This window comes from Microcaecilia unicolor, chromosome 5 (assembly GCF_901765095.1).
Source record: "Microcaecilia unicolor chromosome 5, aMicUni1.1, whole genome shotgun sequence".
NCBI lineage: Eukaryota > Metazoa > Chordata > Amphibia > Gymnophiona > Siphonopidae > Microcaecilia > Microcaecilia unicolor.
Window position 1 is genome coordinate 325,324,640 of NC_044035.1, and position 24,010 is coordinate 325,348,649.

The 24,010-nt window shown below is 41.1% G+C and overlaps 1 protein-coding gene across 1 annotated transcript in view; it reads right to left on the reverse strand.

Annotated features, from left to right (window-relative positions):
* The window catches only part of LOC115471360 (fatty acyl-CoA hydrolase precursor, medium chain-like), a 117,095-nt gene that overhangs the window by 17,851 nt on the left and 75,234 nt on the right, over positions 1 to 24,010 (reverse strand). Inside the window, exons 14-20 of the mRNA XM_030205059.1 lie at positions 18,615 to 18,819; positions 15,503 to 15,641; positions 12,767 to 12,900; positions 12,154 to 12,307; positions 6,561 to 6,674; positions 4,974 to 5,066; positions 3,577 to 3,717 (exon numbers count right to left, since the gene is read on the reverse strand). Of these exons, the coding sequence (XP_030060919.1) occupies positions 3,577 to 3,717; positions 4,974 to 5,066; positions 6,561 to 6,674; positions 12,154 to 12,307; positions 12,767 to 12,900; positions 15,503 to 15,641; positions 18,615 to 18,819 (980 nt within the window). The remainder of the gene's footprint in view (positions 1 to 3,576; positions 3,718 to 4,973; positions 5,067 to 6,560; positions 6,675 to 12,153; positions 12,308 to 12,766; positions 12,901 to 15,502; positions 15,642 to 18,614; positions 18,820 to 24,010) is intronic.

A 24,010-nucleotide genomic window follows, 5' to 3' on the forward strand; every position in this document is an offset into this window, starting at 1 on the left:
AACAGATCATGGTATAGATATATATCATGTGCATATATATGTTAAGGAAGAATAAATTATGGTAATATATGAAAGTTCCTGAGTAAGAAATTGGAAGAATAAATTATAGTAATACATGAAGTATCTGATGGAAACTTAGTTTAGGGGGCCCTTTTACTAAGGCACGCCGAAAAATGGCCTGTGCTGGTGTAGGCATGTGTTTTGGACGCACGCAGGTCCATTTTTCAGCATGCCTGGAAAAAGAACCTTTTTTGTGGCTGAAAATGGGATGTGCAGCAAAATTAAAACCAGCCTTCCTGAGAGCAGGTCATGACAGGCACTTATGTAACTTATAAAATACACATGTAAGCATCAATTCTGATCAGAACATACATGCACCAAGTTATTCCTGCCTCACAGCGGGAGTAAACTTTCTGCAGGTGCACTCAGGGACTCGTTTTTACAAAGGGATAAACTCAGAGATTACTTTTATATAATAAGTATCACAAATGTGTTCATGTACATTCACTGCCCAGGCACCTTAATATAAAATAACACTCATACCCCCAAATTCTGTGTAGTGTGCAAATCTGAGTGTATTCTGAATTTGCGCACGTGCAACTCGATTAACAAGCCAATCAGTTCCAATAATTGGATGTTAACAAGCAATTATCGGCACTAATTAGAATTTATGCAGACTACTTGCTAAGCGTATTCGATAAAGTAGTCTGCATAAATTCTAAAACGTGGATCTCAAAAGGAGGCATGGCCATGGGAAGGGCGGGCCGTGGGCATTCCTAGAATTTGTGCACACTATTATAGAATATGCCCGTTCTGTGCGTAATTTATGCGTCAGCATTTACACCAGGTTTTCATTGGTGTAAATGGCTGCAATTAAATATAGTTACAGAAAACGGGTGTTGGGCATTCTGTAAACCGTGGCTAAATTTAGGCGCGGTTTATAGAATACGCCAATATGCATTTTTTTCTGGCACTGATTTTTTAGTCATGAAATATAGAGTCTAGCCCATAAGGGTAACTTTAACACAGTTCACCTATACATAAGTGACTATTCTATTAAGGAAAGCAGATGCCTCCTATCTTTTATAGAATACTAGTGTAACCATGTATATATACGTATATATATATACTCAGGGGCAAGCACATATGTCAGCCACGGAGCTGGTATATGTGTCTAAGTAGTGGCGATACTCATGTAGAAAGACTAGCGGACACTCAATGAACATGGAAATACTTTTAAAACAAATAGGAGGAAATAATTGTTCACTCAAAGAATAGTTAAGCTCTGGAACTCGTTGCTGGAGGATATGGTAACAGTGGTTAGCGTATCTGGGTTAAAAAAAAAAAAGGGGGGTTGGACAAGTTCCTGGAGGAAAAGTCCATAGTCTACTGAGATGGACATGGGGAAAGAGACAGTGTTAAACAATAATAAAATTAATGGAATGTTGCTACTAATTGGGTTTCGGCCAGGTACTTGTGACCTGGATTGGCCATTAGTGGAAGCAGGATACTGGGCTAAATAGACTATTGGTCTGACCCAGTATGGCTATTCTTATATAAAACTTTAAGTTACATGTGTAAGGAGTGCCCTGTAATCTAAAGTGGGTCCACACGCGTGAAGAACTCAGTAGATCCCACGGGGGAGGAGATCAAACACAAGAAATGGGAATATGAACCAGGCCTTTCCAAAGACTAGCACCAGACAAAATTTATGATAATAAAATAAACAAAATTTATTAATATTTCCTTAAAAATAACTAAGGAGTGCCCTGAACATGCTCTGTCCAAAGCCTGCCCATGTGCATGCCTACCTGTAAAATATGCATGTATCTGGCATGTACGTGTTATATGCTGGTGTCCTGAACATTTACCCACGTAACAGTTGGTGTCTACGTCATAGAATTACTGCCATAATGCCAAACAAAAATACAATACCAAGATTACTATCAAGGAATTATGGGCCCTTTCACTACAGTGCGCTAAGGCATAATGCAAAAAGTGTTAAAGCGCTTTGCGGTAATTTGCCATGCGCTAATTATGCACCAATAGAGGGCGAGAATGGGTGTGGAAACATTATTCAGCAAGCACATTCATATTAGCATGCGCTAATTCAATAACACAGACTTGGTAAGTGCTTTCATGTTAATATTTTTGAAAGTATTATGCGCTAATGGAAAAATTAGTGTGGGATCTGCAAAAAAGGGGGAAAAAAGGCTATTTTAGAGATGTGTTACAAACGGGCTTAGTATGTGGGAAGTCCTGGGTTAAAATGCTATAAGCCCATTTCTTAGTGCATTTTTATAAAAGGGCCCCTATAATCCTTAACAAGGAAAGAGAAGAGAATCAAGAAATCTAAATTAAAAAAACAAGAGAGAAAACCGAAACGTGTTACTTCACTATGGACCAGACTACTAAATTCCCCTAACACCAGACTATGTAGAAACAGTAAAAACCACTCAGACCAGTATGAAGACCAGTACATTCAAGTCACCACTTCAGTCCCTAGACGCAAACACACAATGAAACCCTCGGTGTCAGGCGTTCTTCATTTTTAGAGGGGACTTTGTTGTGCCACAGTTCAGACAGACATGCTGGCACTTTTTGAATTCTACAGACTGACGCTGGCATTCATACAAGTGCAGATAAGCGACTTCATCTGAGGAGAATAACCTACACTCTAGTTGCACTGGGAAACCAGGATACCTGAGCTCAGCACTGACACTCATTATGATCGTGGGCAAGTCACCTCACCTTCCACTGCCTCAGTTACCTGCTCTGATCAATAGAATCTGGAATGGAACTGACATTTTTTTAATCAATTCTATTAATTTGATACAGGTGTGTATTCTTGGTTTTGTCATCTTCTAAAACAGAAATTAATGGAGTAAGTACTGTAATATCACCTGAATAGCTATATGAAAGAAAGCCTCGGCCCTCCAACTGCACAACTAGAGAGTGTAGAAATAAATTTTTAAAAAGTGTTGGGGATAGGGGTGAACCCTGATGATTATCCAGATACTGCCCTAACTGCGATATAACAAGACCTTCCATCAATTTCACAAAAAAAAAATGGAATTGAGGCCTATTGGTCTATAGTTCGATATGTTTGAACTAGATTCCTTCTGATTTTTTTAAATATAAAAGAATAATCACAATTTCACTAGGACTAGTGGGAACCAAGCACTGGGAAAGATGAAAATGAATCCACATAAATAATTGCTTATGAAAAGTCTAAAGATGAAAACTGTAATATATATGGGGGAGGGGGGGGCACAAATCCAGCACACAATAAGAGCTAACATATTTTTAAACAAAGACTTCAAATCACTCCGTTGAACAGGATAAAAAGCATCCCAATACCTATCAACTGGTATCTCTCTGTTTTGCAACAACCATTCCAGTTGGAATGGATATCACAACATAGGTTGTATGTCATCCTTATTTGGGAGTGACCCATAAATGATGGAAAAAAATGCAATTATATACCAAAAAAGATTTAAAGTTGAAACAGATAGGTATTAAAAAGCTTGTTGCACAAAGTCTTTGGGAAAAAAACCCAAAGAAACAAAACCTTACATTTGGAATAAACCAGCCAAATTCATGGTTATTAACTCCTATCAAGTAAGGGACAGGATTGCCCTCTTCCCCTGGCACCAACTCTTCAGGGTTCTTTTGAAGAAAGACACCATCCACAACCGCTGATACAAGTGAGATTTTCTAGGAAGAAACAATAACATGTTAATTATAAAAATCAAAATTTCCTGGCCAAGATTGCCTGAAAACACCAAACCACCAGCTCAAGTTTCTAACATGTGCTACCATGTTAGCGTGTGCCAACACTTAACATGCCATGTTCACATTTTATACAATGGGTCTTAACTAAACATGTGTTAACAGTGTTAGTGCATGCCAACATTCATAGGAGCCAACTTTTCAAAATGATTGGGGGTGCTCCTCCCCCCATCCCCTCTTCCCCCCTCCCCCTGAGATCCAGGCCTCCCTCCCTCCAAGGTCCAGGCCTCCCTCTCCCCCCCCCCCCTCCGAGGTCCAGGCCTCCCTCCCTCCGAGTTCCAAATTTTAAGTCATCTTACCTTGGGGTCCTGGTGGCAGCAATGAAAGGCATGTAGGCTCGGTGCTTCAGCCTTCCCTTCTCTCTCAGCTCTGGTCCCGCCCTCATTTCCTGTTTCCGCAAGGGCAGGGCCAGAGCTGAGAGAGAAAGAAAAGGGAATGCTGATGCGCCGAGTCTGCACGCCTTTCACTGCTGCCACCAGGACCCCAAGGTAAGATGACTTTTAAAATGCTGGGCGGCACGCAGGAAGGCGAGGGCGGACCGGCGGATGACTGAGGGAGAAAAGGGCGGGGTGGCGAAGGGAACTTCCGGTTCCGGCGGGTGAAATATTGGGGGTGCTTGAGCACCCACGGAGTCGGCGCCTATGCCAACATGGTAACACAGGTTAGAAACTCTAGCTGCAAATATAGAAAATATCTTTCAGGTCCAGCAACCGATTTGTACAGTAAAGGAAAATGCTAGCTGGCAGTGGCGTTCCTAGGGGGGGGGGGCGGTGGGTGCGGTCTGCCCCAAGTGCATGCCGCCGGGGGGGTGCCGCGCGCACCTGTCCTCCGTTGTTCCATGCTTCTTCTCTGCCCCGGAACAGGTTACCCGGCAGCGTGCACCCGGCGGTGGGGGGGTCCTTCGTGGGGGTGTCCTTTCACCGGGGGGGGGGGCGCATCAGCAATCCGCCCCGGGTGCCAGCCCCCCTAGGAACGCACTGCTAGCTGGTTAATCACTCTTTTAGAATTAAGTCCTAAAGCTTATAATAGAATATTAGAAAACTATTTTGCAGAAATTCACTGCTAGCACAGAAGAAATGAAGTTTTAATAGGAGATTCTTAATAAAGCTCTCTTGTTCCTTCCCTTGTATTTGTGCTAATATACAATTATGAATTCAATTGCTTTGATGGGTTTCACCTACTTTGCTTTGAAGCTCCTCCACTGATTTTTTCCTTAAACAGTTCACCATGCCAGCAGAATCTGTTTCTTCACAGCCAGAATGGTTTGCAATTGTCTGAAATCAGTGTGAAAACAGGGGAAGAAAGGAAACGGCAGTGGCTTTCATTCATCAATTACATTCAGGGAAATTAAAAATAAAATAAAAGCAACAGGAATCGTATGGCTTTCAAGTTTAAAAGTGACTTGCACCATAAATGCTTAGCTAGAAATGTCAATTCACACTAAACTATAGTACTATAATTTGAACAATCTTGCAATTCTGAGACGGGCACTTTTCCAGAATTTACTCAGTCCATTTTTTGTCAGTTTTGAGCTATGTGACTAATTTAATTTATCAAGGCAAGATTCTTTTATTGTAGCTTATTCCTGTGCCAAAACTCACTAAGTCCATGGTATTTTGATGACCATGTGTTGAATATCTATGTAAAACTCACTCAGTCCAAAAGCCACTACCTATCGGACAAAACTAAGAAAAAAATGGACCTAGTGAGTTTTGGAAAAAATGTGCTTGACCCAAGTCTATTGTTCTTTTTCATTATCTGGGATTTGATGGTACAATTTTGAGATTAGCTTCATTAACAAATAGCGTTTCACATAGATGAAAAATAATACATTCCTGAAAAAGGGAAGTTAGTGAACAGTCTATGATGCCCAGTTTCCTTATTTAGTACAGAAATTGACCCCTGGTTATAGTGATATTTACAATGTGAGTTTCTAATAAATAAATGTGTCAATAATTAAAGACAGATTTCCTTAAAGGAAAATGGACAAGAAATTAAGTCAGCGGAGGACCACATGCACTGACCAATGCCAAGGCTGCTTTAAAAATGCCCAAATGACATCACAATGTGCTCAGAACTTTCTAAAATTCCAACTGAACTGATCAGACCCGTTTCCTTCTAAGAAATATGAGCAGGGATTCTAAGTGTCAGGGCATCAAGGGTACTTGAAAAGTACGAAGCAATGTTCATATTTTCAAAGCACTTACCCTTCCAAAGTTCCATAGGTTTCTATGGAACTTTGGAAGGCTAAGTGCTTTGAAAATGAGCCCCACGTGTACTCCATTATCTGTGTACAAATGCACAATAAGGCTAATTATTCAACAGGAAACTAGGCAAAAAAAAAAAAAAAAAACACGATCATTTGCTTCTACCATACGTTTATAAACACTATGGATAGGAGACAGCATTGAACAATTGTGTTTTGGTTCAGCAAGATTGAAAATGGTCCCAGGCGACAAAAATAGAGAAGCATTATGAAAATCTGTGAGTGCCTGATCAAATGAATTGACTATAGATATGTGCCAATACTGGAGCTTGTTTTATCTGTCCAAAAGAACTGCTAAGAAGCAAGCAGGTGTGACAGTTTTGGAGGACCTAGGAAAGGCTGAGCTGCTCAAGCCACATACCAGCGCAGGGAATCAATCAGCTGGGCTGTTCTCCTGAGGAGGTGCAAAATCAAAATTTAACAGCTGGTAGAATGGAAAGGAGATGACAACGTTAAAAAAAAAAAGATCATTATCACCACCAAGGAAACTCTAAAATCTTACATTTGCAAAGCGAGCTATTGCTTCAGGATGGGAAATGAACAACCCAGGAAGCCTTAAAACTCCACTCTCAGAAATAGCTCTCTGGAACAAACCTTTGGATAAAGGAGATAGAATCTGGGAAAAAAAAAAAAAAGAAGGTCACAATGAGTTCAATGACTGGAAAGTACAGCAGTCATGAAAGGGTCAATGAGATTCAGGCTTACACTTACAATCTCAATGCATGCTTGAATAGAGCCATCAACAGGTTTATCATAGGAGGGCAATGATCCTCCTTAGATAGACTGGCCTAATGGTCATCCCTGTGGTTTCCTACAAATCTGTGTGTAGTTTATATGCCCCTTCAGTATGTGTGCAGAGGGAGGGAGGGAGGTGGAGAACCTCTCTACCCAAATTGCCTCTAGGTTGGAGAAATGAGGAATCCCTGCTAAAAATTGCTCCAGATGAGACAAAGGAGAAGTACGTCTAGGACAGAAGTTCTTAACCCAGTCCTCGGGACGTACCTAGCCAGTCAGGTTTTCAGGATATCCACAATGAATACGCACGAGATAGATTTTGCATGCAATGGAGGTAGTGCATGCAAATTTATCTCATGCATATTCATTGTCGATATCCTGAAAACCTGACTAGCTGGGTGTGTCCTGAGCACTGGATTGGAACCCTAGTTTTAGGAGTAGCCTGGTGGATCTGAGACAGTGAAGGTCTATCTTTGGAGGCGTTCTGGGTTTATTCATGTCAGAATGTTCTTATTATTTCTATCAAACTGCGGAGTAGTCCCTTTTGTTGGAAATCACTGGGACATGGAATCCTCAGGAAATTTCCCATAACATTCCAAACAGGAGAAGTCTGCTTCTTTTACAAATTGGCAAAAAGGATACTGTCCAAGAGGTGTGCTCTTGTGTTTGATTTAAATTAAAGACATGGGATAGAATGGGCCCATCACATCAGTCATGTACTGGTACGTTAAGGGCCCCGTTTATTTACTTGTTGCATAGTTGTATAGTGATCGTATGAGGTATAAGTGGAGGGTTGGAATGGATGAAGATTGCGTGTTGTCCTGTTTGATCACAGTCATCCTGTGTTTAGTAAGGGGTGCTAGCATTTTTAGTGCATGCTAAAAATTAGCATGTGCTAAATGCTAGAGATGCCCATAGTTTAGTGTTTAGAACCGTGCTAATGATTAGCGCGTGCTAAAAATGCAAGCGTGCCTCTAGCACGGCTCAGTACACAGGACCCTACGTGAGAACTGCCCTCTAGGGATGGGTCTGGAAATATTGATTCTACCATTTCACACTACCCTCAGCTATTTATATTTGTTTCTCCTCTGAAAACTGTAAAAAAAAAAAAAAAAAAAAAAGGGTTAAGATGCACGGAGAAGCGTGAACGACGCACTATAAGCATCTATTGTTATTGCTTATAGTGCGTCGTTCACGCTTCTCCGTGCTTAGGGCAGCACTGTGATGTCTTAATTTGCAGAGAAAACACAGTGTGAATGACCAAACAGCTGGACCAGGAATTCATCAAAAGAAAAACTTTAGGGATGCTGTTGCTCTGGAAATAGGTTGTGCTTCTATGATAATAACTCACTTGGCAAAATTCTTTCATAAACTGTGTAAGGGGGAAAACGCACACCTATAAGTTACACACAAGCATTTATATCAGCCAAAGAACTAGTGTAGGTGTGTGCACCTAAGTTCCGGTGAGAACGTGTGCAACTCTCGGTATTTTATATGTTACATGTGTGCGAGTCCTGCCCGTGCTTCACCCATGTGTACGCCTACCTGTAAAATGCATGCAACATAAGACACGCAGCTGAGGCAGATTTTAGGCATTTATGATTACATGTGGTAATCAATAGAAATCAAACAAAATAAAACATGGAAAAGAAAATAAGATGATACCTTTTTTATTGGACATAACTTAATACATTTCTTGATTAGCTTTCGAAGGTTGCCCTTCTTTGGCAGATCGGAAATAAGCAAATGTGGAAGATGACTGAATATATAAGTGAAGAAGGGCAACCTTCGAAAGCTAATCAAGAAATGTATTAAGTTATGTCCAATAAAAAAGGTATCATCTTATTTTCTTTTCCATGTTTTATTTTGTTTGATTTCTATAGATTCTACATGGAATGTTGCTATTCCACTAGCAACATTCCATGTAGAAGTCGGCCCTTGTAGATCACCAATGTGGCCGCGCAGGCTTCTGCTTCTGTGAGTCTGACGTCCTGCACGTACGTGCAGGACGTCAGACTCACAGAAACAGAAGCCTGCGCAGCCTTCTACATGGAATGTTGCTAGTGGAATAGCAACATTCCATGTAGAATCTCCAATAGTAGCAACATTCCATGTAGAATCTCCATTGGTATCTATTTTACTGTCATAGTAATGCTTGAATGTTTTCACTTATATACACTGTCAGCTAGCACATTTGCTTATTTCCGATCTGAGGAAGAAGGGCAACCTTCGAAAGCTAATCAAGAAATGTATTAAGTTATGTCCAATAAAAAAAGGTATCATCTTATTTTCTTTTCCATGTTTTATTTTGTTTGATTTCTATTGATAACCTCTAAAAGTGGACTAACACGGCTACCACACCTGATTACATGTGCAAATCGTCAGAATAACTGTTAGTGCGTATTTTATAGAATTACTTTTGTCCTGCTTTCCTGTGTTCATGTAAATTAGATTCATTATTGCATGCCCGCGCTGCTGCTTCCACTACCACACAAAGAGTCTAATATTCAGCCCTGATGCTCACTGCATAAACTTAAAACCATTTAATATGGAAGACTGTGCAATCTGTTTAACGAGAAAGCAGTTTCCAATTTAGTTTAGCATAAACTAATACTGATGCACCTTACTCTACCCTGGCTCTCTAATTGATCAGTCCATTATAAAATGACACACTTCTAGCATTTACATAGGAACATAAGAGTAGCCATACTGGGTCAGACCAATGGTCCATCTAGCCCGGTATCCTGTTTCCAACAGTGGCCAAGCCAGGTCACAAGTACCCGGCAGAAACCCAAATCGTGGCAACATTCCATGCTACCAATCCTAGGGCAAGCAGTAGCTTCTCCATGTCTGTCTCAATAGCAGACTATGGACTTTTTCTCCAGGAACTTGTCCAAACCTATAATTTTTCATTTTACAAGGACCACTTACAGTAATACAGAGATGACTGCACATTAATACAACATAAGAAAATAATCCCAACTAGATATATGGATTATATACAATCTTTCTCTTTCTTAGACCACAAAGTGAAGAAAAATAGGGAGAGTGAGATAAGACAAGGAGATCAATTAAACAGAAAAAAGAAAACATGGTATTAACCTGATTATCCCCAGATATTACTCGTCTAATTCATTATTCCACATTGATCATCTGGTTGGCTTCTTCAAGGCCAATACGGTGTATAGTCAATTCATTTCATTGAGAACATACTTATTGTCCAGATTTTAGTTAGAAATAATACATCTGGTTACATTCTCTCTCTTTTAAAAACCAGAAATTATTTAACAATACATATACTTAAGTCTAATTCAAATCCCACTAATTAAAGCAATCCCAGTCTTCACAGTCCAAACCTTATTTTTAAACCTAGATATGCTATCCACTGTTACTATATCCTTTGGCAAACAGTTCCAGAGTTTAACTATTTGCTGAGTGAAAAAAATATTTCACTACTCAGAATGAGGAAACCAAAGATCCTAATACTATGGTATATGAACACCCATAGAGCTTGGTGAAAAAAGCAGTCACACACAACAGTAGCTGTCAAGCTGGCCGACATTCAGTGCTATTTAACTGGCCAGGAATAGCTCCCGGCCAGTTAAATAATACTTAGCAGGATAAGCACTAATATTCAGCGGACAACCGGTTATCTCTGCTGGATATTAGCACTTAACGCACAGGGCTAGATTCTATATATGGCGCCTGAAAATTCCTCACAGAAAAAAAAAATACGCCTCTCCAAATGACCAAATTTAGTCGTGGCCATTTATGCTATGTTTTATTTGGTGTAAATCCTGACATCAAAATTAGGCGCAGACCCCCAGATTTTATATAGCAGACCTAGAGATCTGTGCCAAAATCCAAGCGGGTTCTATAATAGCGCGCATAACTTAACAAGCTCATGAGCACTAATTGGCACTAATTAGAATTTATGCACACAATTCACTAAGCATATTCTGTAATTTATTTATTTATTTGTTGCATTTGTACCTCACATTTTCCCACCTATTTGCAGGCTCAATGTGGCTTACATAGTACCGTCAGAAGCATTTGCCTAGTCGGTTGACAACAGATACAAGGTTATATAGTGATCGTATGAGGTATAAGTGGAGGGTCGGAAGGGATGAAGATTGCGAGTTGTCCAGTACGATTATAGTCTTGCTATGTTGCTGGGTGAAGAGGTTTACGTGGGATCGTTATGAAGGCATTGGTAAAGTTGACTGGATCATCTTTGGTGTGGCTCTTGGGCTTGCATAATGAAGTGCGCTGAACTTTAACGTGCACAGGCAAAAAGGGGCATGGTTAAGGGCGGAGAAATGGACATTCTGTGGGCATTCTGAAATTTACATGCATAGTTATAGAATATGGCTCTCTGCACCTAAATCTACGCGCTGGGATTTATGCCAGGTTTTCATCGATGTTAATGGATGCACGTAGTTTTAGTTCTATATACCACGCCTAAATCTAGACGACACTTATAAAATACGATTAGTTGGCACCGATGTCTGCAGCAAATTTTTTTAGGTGCAATATATAGAATCTCCCCCATAACAAAGCGCACAGATTTTTAAAACATCCATGCCCCTTTTCGACTATGCGACTTAGAATTTAAGCACACCATGTTACAGAATACAATTAGCGAGTTGTGCTTGTACATCTTAATGCCAATTAGTGCTAATTGCTTGTTAACCTCCAATTGACAGCGCTGATTAGCTAGTTAACCAATTAAGTTATATGCATTGCTATAGAATGTGCTTTGATTTCTGCATGGAAATTAAGATGCGATACATAGAATCTCAGGGATAGTAGCTAACCAGCTATCACGATAATAACCGGCTAACTGCAAATATTCAGCGCCTCACCGGCTAAGTTTAGTGGCCAAATCAAACTGTCTAAATAGCAGTCCTATCTTTGGCTCCTATAAGCTTAACTGGCCGGAGTTGAATATTAATTTGGCCAGTTAAGTTTAAGCCGGCAAACCCCCCTAAAAAAACTCAGATATGCAATACTGGTCACTGGAAACGGCCCGGCATTTAATATCCGGGCACAGCGCCAATCTACCTCCTGCGGGCTGAACATCAGCTGTAAAAATGTCTATAATGCATTCTTCCAATACTATTATCCATACTAGTTACATATAACACTTGACAATAGATCTTACCACTTGATAAAGGTACTTAGCTTTTGTCACTCGGTCATCATTTCCTTCAAATGCAAGCACCAGCTCCATTTTATTCTGTGTAGTGTGAAAAGTTTGTGATGTTCCTAACCTATGATGGGAGTCATGAAGAACCACATACTGGTCTGAGCAAAGGACTAAGTAACCCTAATGTTGAAAGACTCCATGTAACACTTACCAGTGCAGAGACACTTAGTCCACCTGCAGACTCCCCAAATATTGTCACAGAACCTGGATCACCTCCAAAATGCTCAATGTTTTCCTGAATCCAATGTAAAGCTGCAAGCTGGTCCAGAAACCCCCAGTTGCCACGGGCATGTTCATCCCCAGTGCTGGAAGCAGAACAAGGGAAATGCTCTGAATGGGACCACTGGACATAGTATTAATTGGAACATATATGATAACATACAAAGGGCCTTGTGGCATTAATTACAGTTTCAAAATAAACATGTAGTACATGGAATTAAAATAAAACAAAAAAAGAAAATAAGATACCTTTTTTTATGTGACTAACTTAATACATTTTTTATTAGCTTTTGAAGGTAACCCTTCTTCAGACCAGAAGTGGTGTTACCTTCGAAAGCTAATCAAAAAATGTATTAAGTTAGTCCAATAAAAAAGGTATCATCTTATTTTCTTTTCTATCTTTTGTTTTATTTCTAGTTACTACCTTTAGAAGTAGACTAACACAGCTACCACATGAAAATTTGCACTTTTAATATTTAAAGCTGACGATCAATCTACTTTAGCAGAACATTTTGATATGTACTATTCAACATATAAGCTCTTACCTAAAGAATCCCAGGATCCCTAGTCTGTACTGAATGGACACCATCACCACATTTTCGTAAGCAGATAATGCAGAGCCATCATAAAACGTTGCCCCTCCGCTCATCAAGCCTCCTCCATGGATCCACAACATGACCTGAATATGACAGAAGATCACTCTAGGTCCTGCCCTTGTTCAAATCTTTGGCTTACAAAAGAAAAGGATGGGATTTGATAAACCACCCTTTCTACGGTTACAATATAAAGTGGTTTACATATTATATACAGGTACTTATTTTGTATCTGGGTCAATGGAAGGTTAAATGACTTGTCCGGAATCACAAGAGCTACGGTGGAAATTGACCCCAGTTTCCCTGGTTCTCAGTCTACTGCTCAAACCATTAGGCTACTCTCTCAGATCCCTGAATATAGTTTGAGTATCTGCCACCAGCCAGAGTAAACTCCAGTGGGACTACTGGGAGAAAAACATTTTTTGGTGAAACACAAAAATAGTTTACATTTAACTAATATTTTGGAAAGTTCTGCAGAAGACATTGGTTCTAGGTCTACTTTGTCTTTTTGCAAGACAAGGATGCACTCTTACGATTATTCTTTAGGACTATGTAATTTTTCAGGAGGCAAAATATCTCTCGTTCTAGATATCTCTAAATGGACACAAGACTAGGAGAAAAAGGGTTTCCAGTTATGCTATCCATGTAAATGCTTAATTTCCCTGAGTAATGTCAAATATGTCTTCTTTGAGCCGTCACAACATCAATTTGTTTTGGAAGGGAAAGGAGCTACTGCAGAATGAGGTCTAGAGTAATTTACAGAATATGCCCAATTCATGACTAAATAAGATATGGGCATTTACAGCAGGTTTTAGTTGGCGTAAATAGCTGCGCCTAAATTTTAGTCATGGGCATGGCTGCTACGCGTATTCTATAAACCACGCCTAACTTTAAGCGAGGTTTAGAGAATAGCACCAAGTGCATTTTTTTTCGGCACTGATTTTTTTTTTGGTGCCATATATAGAGTCTGCCCCCTAAAGGAGTAAATAGCACCCAAATTTGGCTGCTGAAAAAAAAAATGCATGCGAAGCGCTATTCTATAAATAGTGATCCAAATTGGGTGCTGTTTATAGAAACAGTGGTAGGCTGCAGGACAGGAATCTGTACCCAACTTTAGGTGTGAAGAGTTACACCAACTCGCATGCGAGTTAGGTGTAGATCTCCTGAATTCTGTAATCGTGCTCATCTGCCCATGTGCCTCCAATGGCCTCACCCCCCCCCTTAAATACGCATGCATCTTTATAGAATAGCACCTAGCAAGATGCGTGCGTAAAACTAGATGGTTGACAGTGCCAATAATTGATTGTTAGAGCCCAATTATAGGTGCTAATAGGCTTGTTACTCGATTAAGCTGCGTGCACGATTTTAAGCGCCATTTATAGTATTTGGGGGGAAAATGCCAATATTCTGGCTAAGTGCGATTCTAAAAGTATGGTGCTTAAATGTGAGCGTGCATAATTTGAAAGTGGAGCTACATGTGGGCAGGGCGCACAGTTACACATGCAAATTACAGAATACTATAAATATAAATTTACGCTTGCTTTTCAACAATCTAGGCATGAACATTTCTACCAGGTCTATGGCTGGCATAAGGGCTCATGGTTAAAATATAGGCATCAATTTGACCTGTTAAGCTAGTATTCTATAAAACTAAAGTAAGCGTCCTTTTATAGAACTACCCTCCTATTGCATGCTGTCAAAAACCAACAGTGCAAATGAGCTTTCATTATTCCCTTCCTAAGAACTGATTCATTAAGACCTTTTTCCTCTTCTGTATTTATGGGTATCATCCTTGATTTTTATAGACACAAGGGGTCCTTTTACTAAGGGCGCTGAAAATGGACGTGTGGTAAAATGAAAATTGCCGCACATCCATTTTGGGTCTGAGACCTTACCGCAAGCTTGACCTAGCGGTAAGGTCTCACATGGTAACCAGGCGGTAATGGTCTAGGCGTGTCAAATGCTACTTGACGATCGTAGCTGCCGCACGTCAGAAAATAAAAAATATTTTTCTGACGAGCGTAGCGGACACGCACCAAAATTGAAATTACTGCAAGGGCCATGCAGTAACTAGGCGGTAACTCCAATCTGGCATGCGTTGGGCGCGCGTAGGCTCCTACGCGGCTTAGTAAAAGGGCTCCAAGGAGCCTTATTTATTAATCCCTGGGTTCTATAAAGGGCACCCAAATTTGGGTGTGGATCCCAGATCGATGCCCAAAATAATTAGTTAGTGGGCTCCAATGATTTAATGTTTGGAGCTAACAAGCATTTGATTGAGAACTAATTATGATGAGGGAGCTGATCTGGGTATGCGCTATTCTGTAACAATGGGTGCCTAAATTGGATCACATGCAGCTCAAAAGGGGGTGTGGCCATGGGAGGGTCAGGGGTATTCACAAATGATGTGTGCAGTGTTACAGAATACCGGAGATCTGTGACCAATTACACCAGGTTTCAGTTGGCGTAGGTCCTTGCGCTCAAAGCTGTGTGCTAAATTCATCGCTCAGTACTATTCCTGGATCACCCATTCGTAGAAAAGCATTGAGCGTCAAATTTTTTGAGCAACATTTATACAGCCCTAAGGTTTTTTTCTTCATTCTGTGCCTGGGGGGGGGGGGGGGGGGGGGGAAGTTTCATAAAACCAGGTGCTAATGATAAAAACAGAATTAGCCCAGTAGATTTACTTACAGGTAACTTTGAATGCTTGCTGCGGTGTGCAGGTGTGTAAACGTTTAGGATTAAACAGTCTTCTGAAACTGTAAGTGGAGGAAATTTCACTTTTGCAGCTTTACTTACTGCTTCCAAGTTGTCCATGTCCTGTGGGCAACTTTCAAACAAGAACAGAAAATGCTATGTCAGTCGATCAGATGCCAGATGACGTATACTTACTCACAAAAGTGATCTCAGCTGATCAGAAAGACACTCACACAGAATAGATTTGAATTGTCCCAAACAGGGGATCAGTTGCCTCCTAGGTCTGCCGTCAAATTTAAACAAAATAGAACACAGTACATTTTCTGATTAAAATAAATAAAGCCAACTGGTGACTGAACAATGAGGGATCAACAATTTGAAATACTTTCCTTAGATTGGAGGTAAAAAGGGGTTTCGTTACATTGTACAAATATGAAGAATCTGGACTGGAACACTTTTCTCTTGGAGCAACCATAAGGAAAGGAGCAAATATATACTACCAGGAGAAGGGATTCTTCTCTTGGCAATGGATATGTTTAAGGGTATAGAAGTAAATAGGGACAAAAGAAAACCGGCAAAGTTTGTTGAGGAAAAAGAAAAAAACAGGTCTAGATTTTCAGCTAGCAATCACCAGAAGACTTTCTGTCTGTTATACTGCTGTTGCTGCAGTTCTCAGGGAGATTGAGGATGAGGTGGGGAGGGGCCGGGCCACTGTTCCATCTAAGCGGAAGTAGGGTTACCATATTTGCTCCCCCCCCCCAAAAAAAGAGGACACATGCCCTGCCCCCCCCCCCCCCGCCATGCTCTACCACACCCCCACTCCACCCCGTCACATACCTCCCCTTTCACACACCCCCCCCTTCACAGTGCTCCCATGATATAAATAAATTATAGTATTCTGTCTTGCTGTATTTTCAAATGTAAGCCACATTGAACCCTTGTTTGTTTGGGATAATGTGCAATATAAATGTAAACCAAAAAAAAAAAAAAAAATCCTGTATCCTCCACCTTTTTAAGACACTGCCTATCCAGCTGGATGGTGATGGCAAAAGGGAAGCAAGTTTGGTTCAATGAAATAACCTGTTCCTTATGTTGGGCTCTAGTATTACCATATTGAAAATGAGCCATACTATGCCTCTGTGGTTATGTTCTACTAATAAGTTTAACTATTAACTAGCTTTCTTGAAAGGATTATATAAACTTTGGATGCATGACTGGGGCTACAAACATACATTTGTTTATTCAGTGTCACAATTCCTCGTGTACAGCCACAAAACAATCTTTCAGGGTGGATAATGTTCACAATGAGCTCTTTTTATTATTGACCAGATAGAAAAGTAGAAAAGAGGAAAGGAGAAACAGGGGTGATATGATACAGACGTTCAAATATTTGAAAGGTATTAATCCGCAAACGAACCTTTTCCGGAGATGGGAAGGTGGTAGAACTAGAGGGCATCATATGAGATTGAAGGGGGGCAGACTCAAGAAAAATGTCAGGAAGTATTTTTTTCACGGAGAGGGTGGTGGATGCTTGGAATGCCCTCCCGCGGGAGGTGGTGGAAAAGAAAACGGTAACAGAATTCAAACATGCGTGGGATAAGCATAAAGGAATCCTGTGCCAAAGGAATGGATCCTCAGGAGCTTAGTCAAGATCGGGAGGCGGGGCTGGTGGTTGGGAGGCGGGGATAGTGCTGGGCAGACTTATATGGCCTGTGCCAGAGCCGGTGGTGGGCAGCGGGACTGGTGGTTGGGAGGCAGGGATAGTGCTGGACAGACTTGTACGGTCTGTGCCAGAGCCGGTGGTTGGGAGGAGGGGCTGGTGGTTGGGAGGCGGGGCTAGTGCTGGGCAGACTTATATGGTCTGTGCCGGGGCTGGTGGCTGGGAGGAGGGGCTGGTGGTTGGGAGGCGGGGCTAGTGCTGGGCAGACTTATATGGTCTGTGCCGGGGCTGGTGGTTGGGAGGCGGGACTGGTGGTTTGGAGGCGGAGATAGTGCTGGGCAGACTTGTGCGGTCTGTGCCGGAGCCGGTGGTGGGGGGCGGGGCTGGTGGTTGGGAGGCAGGATTAGTGCTGGGCAGACTTATACGGACTGTGCCCTGAAAAGGACAGGTACAAATCAAGGCAAGGTATACACAAAAAGTAGCACATATGAGTTTATCTTTTTGGGCAGACTGGATGGACCGTGCAGGTCTTTTTCTGCCATCATCTACTATGTTACTATGTAAGGTGGGGATGATAAAATAAGGGTACTGAACAAGTGAGTAAGGGTTAGGAGTTAGCAGATCTTTTTCGGAGTCCTATTGTTAGAGGGAGATGCTAATTCTTTCCACTAAAGTAGTATCACGTTCCATCCCTCCCCGACTCCCTTTAGGGATCCTCCACACGAAGTAGATTTACTGTCTTTAATTCTACCAGGTTCTCATCAGGAATCCTTCCCCTAACCCCTCTCCTCTGGTTCTTTTTTTTTTTTAATTTGGTTCTTTTCCTTCTCCTTTCTTTGGTCTCATTTGGATCTAGGACTGGAATCTAACATAGTAACATAGTAGATGGCGGCAGAAAAAGACCTGCACAGTCCATCCAGTCTGCCCAACAAGACAAACTCATATGTGTATACCTTACCTTGATTTGTACCTGCCTTATTCAGGGCACAGACCGTATAAGTCTGCCCAGAAATATTTCCCGCCTCCCAACCACCAGTCCCGCCACCAGCTCTGGCTCAGAGCTGGTGGTTGGGAGGTGGGGATAGTGCTGGGCAGACTTACACGGTCTGTGCCCTGAAGAGCACAGGTACAAATCAAATTAGGGTATACACAAAAAGTAGCACATATGAGTTATCTTGTTCGGCAGACTGGATGGACCGTGCAGGTCTTTTTCTGCCATCATCTACTATGTTGTCACAGATACATGGAGTCAGATCTAGCAATACCTGTATACCTCTAGGACGCTAATTTCAAGCTCCAGAGATACCTATTAGATAAAAAAAAGCGGGTAGGGTGGCTGGAGTAACAATTAAGCAGCATTCATTCATATGAAATCATAACATATGCTGTATAAATGCATATTACTGATTAATGATAACACTAATAAAATACAGATAGAGGTCTTACATTGGGGGGAAGGTAGTAGCATCTCTAACACCGTTCCAGGGCTCAGCAGGCTGTGGGGGAGAAAATCTCAATGGTCCAAGTGGTGGTTTTGCAAATGGAATCCCAAGGTAAGCTTCGATGCGTCCGTCTGTGCCATTTACTTTAAGTAGTTTTCCTTGGAGTTTCCCATATTTGGTGGTCACGGTGGGTTGGGAAACCTCTTGACCTTTGACAGAAATACTTACAGCATTATAGACAAGATAATTAAATTGTAGTTCTGTAGGAAATTAAGTGTTCCCTGTGCTTCTACAACATGCTGTAATTTTATCTTTAAACACCCATGGCCCTTCGTGTGCGACGTTAAATTTGCATAAGTGCTTTTCACAAAAGATGTACACGTGCAGTGCTATTTTTGGATAGGTTGAAGAAGCAGAAATATACAGGTCAGTGTGTCGTGTTTCACCAGTATTTTAGAAAAGAATCTGCCGACATAAAGCCTGTTCTAAAATACAGGGAAATGGATGTTTATGCGCCAAGTGCCTGCAACATAAACACCAATTAAAAAAAAAAACGTATAGAAGATAAATATTTAGTAAACCGGCCCATATGTTCCCACACATAACAGATTATCTTTGCAATCTTAGAAACATAACTGGTCACTGTCTTCCGACATTGTCACAGTGACCCGTGGGGTGCGGGGGAAACCACTGGGGGGACAAAGAGGGCAACCCTTCCTAATCCCTCTAGTGAGAAGTGCTGCTCAAGAGCAGCTGGTCACTAAATCCTAAGGGGTCTTTTTACTAAGCGAAAGGGGAAAGGGAAATGGGACTTGATATACCACCTTTCTGTGGGTTTTTGCAACTACATTCAAAGCGGTTTACATAGTATATTCAGGTACTTATTTGTACCTGGGACAATGGAGGGTTAAGTGACTTGCCCTGAGTCACAAGGAGCTGTAGTGGGAATCGAACCCAGTTCGCCAGGATCAGAGTCCGCTGCACTGACCACTAGGCTACTCCTCCACTAGCAACATTCCATGTAGAAGCCTGCCCTTGCAGATCAGCAACGCGGCCGCACAGGCTTCTGTTTCTGTGCCGCGTTGCTGATCTGCAAGGACAGGCTTCTATATGGAACATTGCTAGTGGAATAGCAACATTCCATGTAGACTCTCAAATAGTAGCAACAGAATCTCAATAGTAGCAACATTCCAACTAGAATCTCCAACAGTAGCAACATTCCATGTAGAATCTCAAATAGTAGCAACATTCCAGAATCTCAAATAGTAGCAACAGCAAACATTCCATGTAGAATCTCAAATAGGGAAAGGGAAATGGGACTTGATATACCACCTTTCTGTGGTTTTTGCAACTACATTCAAAGCGGTTTACATAGTATATTCAGGTACTTATTTTGTACCAGGGGCAATGGAGGGTTAAGTGACTTGCCCTGAGTCACAAGGAGCTGTAGTGGGAATTGAACCCAGTTCGCCAGGATCAGAGTTCGCTGCACTGACCACTAGGCTACTCCTCCACTAGCAACATTCCATGTAGAAGCCTGCCCTTGCAGATCAGCAACGCGGCCGCGCAGGCTTCTGTTTCTGTGAGTCTGACGTCACTCACAGAAACAGAAGCCTGCAGGGAGATGGTACCCTAGGACTGAACAGTGACAGGGGGAGGACTGGAGATAAAATTAAGGTTTAGAGCACCAATACTAACACAATATATTTCAGACAATTCATTTAAAGCAAAATCATTACAAGTGTCCCCTTCTGTTTAAATACTTATTGTTTCTGGAACCATTGTAATTTTTAGTTTTTGTGAAAATGTAGTTCCTGCTATGTAGCCACTCCCATCACTGGGAAGCCTAGTTTTGTGTTGGTTACACCCTGTTTATTACTTATATAAGGTGCATGTTGAATTCTCTGTTAACCTGGAAGTTGTAATGGCCAAGGCGGTTATATGTTAACATGTTAAAAGCATTTATCTGTGTTTTTATTTTCTGTACAGCACACTAGATGGCAATTTGTGCACAAAGTAATTTTATCATATGGTCTTTGTAGGTAGTTTCTCTTTGGGAAAATTAGAAAATGTAAAGCAAGCATTAAAAACATCTGGGAACTTGCAGGAGCATTTGCAAATCCCACTATGTACCGCTTTCCTCCTGTTCTTTCTAGAAATATGGCTCTTTAACTCAGCTAAAAGTATGTAAACTCTGAAGGGCAATTTTCAGTCAGCTCCATCGGAGCCAATTTTTCAAAATTATTGGGAGTGCTAAGTCCAGTGGAAATTAACTCTCCCAGGACACAGTGAAAGAGTGTGTTTAATATTGGGGGTGCTCAAGCACCTGGCTCCTGTGGTCAGCTCAATTTAGCCAGATTCATAGCTTTTGTAATTTTGCCCTGGTGGCAGCATACAGACAAACGAACTGATCACACCTATGTCTGAAACCTCTTCTAATTTCTGAACGTATCAACATCAAGTTGGAGAAGTATTTTGGAACTCACCATCTGCTGCAAAAACAGTGAAACAGAAAAGCAGTAAACCAGTAGCACAGGAAGCCATTCTTCTGATCTGCAGGGATTATTACACACACAGCTGAATTTCTTCACATTAATTCCAGTTTGTTGCAACAGTTACAAGTCGATGTGGTAACACTAGTAAAAAAAAAAAAAAATTAATGGCTCTTGTGTTTTACTTTAAGACATTGTTTCCTAATACTAAATTATAATTCAAGTAACGTTTAGACGATCAGCACTTTAGCACAACAAATTAAGGGGCATTAGAGCTGCCAGGCCAGCAGTTCCCTCCCACCACCTCATTCTTTTCCATGTTTAAGGGCGTGCGTGATCTTTAGGCAAAACCCTCACTTTACAGTGCCTTCATTCATTCACCTGACTTTGTAAAAATGGAGTTTTACTAGCATTCAAACACCACCCCTCCCCCTCCAGCAAATGATTTCAAGTGGTCCCCTCCCTCTGCCCCTCCCCAAAATCAGTAAGTGGTTTCAAATGTATGTTCTGCCTTACTCCACTCCTCCATTAAACCAGAAACTATCATTTCTGATTTTCTCTACAAGTATAACGCTTCAGAGGTTTACAAAAATTATCTTCCGGGGGGGGGGGAGATCTGAGTTACTGGATGCCAGTACTGACCTGCACAGTAACAGCCTTAAGAAGAGACGTTTCACTCTTCTCACTGCAGCTTTCTTTACTTTTACCTGGAAAGGGGCTGTGCCTTGTGTGCCCTTTGTGCACTTTTCCCTTCTGCATTTCGCCTGAGCAGTGCAGTTTGCCCTGTACCGGAAGGGGTTGGAGACACATTCTGTTACCAAATAAATCATTCCTGGGACACACACAAGTACTATTGATTTGTGGTTCTCTGTTCCTTTTCTGACACTTAAAACCAGGGCTTTTTTTGAGGAGGTACTGAGTACCGGCACCTTTTTCATTGTCTGCTAAAATTGATTCATGGTCCTCAAGTTATAGTAAAAGAGCTCAGGCTCTACACACCAATTCTGCCTTTTCACAGATTCTGTGACTGGTTACAGGGCAGTGTTGCCACTGGGCAGTGGCGTAGCCAGACCTAAGATTTTGGGTGGGCACTGTGTGTATGTAGTAGTGTCTGTTGGGATCCTACAAAATAATGCCTTAGAATGCCCCTGATAATGGATTTCTAAGTAGTCTGCCCAACAGCTCCCTCCCCCCCCCCCATCAACATAACCACGTACATATTAAATGGAAAAATTGATATTTTTAAATATGATTACATTATCCCATATCTTAAAATTGACCATACATAGGTCTACTACAATGGCAAACTTCTCAACACACATAGCAGGATCCTGCAATATAATTACATAGGAAAAATGTATTCAAGCAAACCTATGAACTGCTATATCCTTGTTCTTTATTGTTGGTAGCATTATTTAATCTCACTTAATTTTCAAACATGCTGGCTTGTGCAGCATATGGATGTACAAAGAGGAAGTATTAGTTTCATGATTATAGTACAGGTGTGTGGTAGCCGTGTTAGTCCACTCTTAAGGTTATCAATAGAAATCAAACAAAATAAAACATGGAAAAGAAAATAAGATGATACCTTTTTTATTGGACATAACTTAATACATTTCTTGATTAGCTTTCGAAGGTTGCCCTTCTTCGTCAGATCGGAAATAAGCAAATGTGCTAGCTGACAGTGTATATAAGTGAAAACATTCAAGCATTACTATGACAGTAAAATAGATACCATTGGAGATTCTACATGGAATGTTGCTACTATTGGAGATTCTACATGGATTGTTGCTATTCCACTAGCAACATTCCATGTAGAAGGCTGCGCAGGCTTCTGTTTCTGTGAGTCTGACGTCCTGCACGTACGTGCAGGACGTCAGACTCACAGAAGCAGAAGCCTGCGCGGCCACATTGGTGATCTACAAGGGCCGACTTCTACATGGAATGTTGCTAGTGGAATAGCAACATTCCATGTAGAATCTATAGAAATCAAACAAAATAAAACATGGAAAAGAAAATAAGATGATACCTTTTTTATTGGACATAACTTAATACATTTCTTGATTAGTTTTCGAAGGTTGCCCTTCTTCGTCAGATCGGAAATAAGCAAATGTGCTAGCTGACAGTGTATATAAGTGAAAACATTCAAGCATTACTATGACAGGCTGACAGGGTGGGAGGATGGGGGTGGGTAGGAAGTATGCATGGGGACATCAAAGCATTTCATTGATATTCTAACAGGATGAAATACTTTGATGTCCCCCTGCATGCCTCCTACCCACCCCCACCCTGCCAGACTGTCAAAGTAATGCTTGGATGTTTCACTTATATATACTATCTGCTACCACATTTGCTTATTTCCCATCTGAGGAAGAAGGGCAACCTTCGAAAGCTAATCAAGAAATGTATTACGTTATGTCCAATAAAAAAGGTATCATCTTATTTTCTTTTCCATGTTTTATTTTGTTTGATTTCTGATGATTATAGTACTAATTCGTTCCACATTTTAAATCAGTGTCATTTGGAGGGGCTGGCTAAGGGGACTCCCCCTGTATTCATGCAGAGATGTTTTCACCTAGTAAAGGGCCACCAAGTGACCAAAACCGACATCAGATGCAGATGTGATTCCATGTGCCCCCAATGAAAGCAGAGTTTAATTCTACTTCCATTTAATTTCAATATATTCCATCTTTATAACACCAGGCTTCCCAAAGGCAGATTACAGAAACAGATGAACAGTTAAGATCAAGAAACAGGATATTCTCACTGAAATTTCTTCAACTGTATTGTATAGAACAGCTTAGAAAAATAAGCACAAAATATAGAGATTATAACTGCGGTTTCTACCAGCTATAATAATTTTTAAGCTGTTTTAGTGATGTTCAATTTTTATTTCATGCTATTTAAA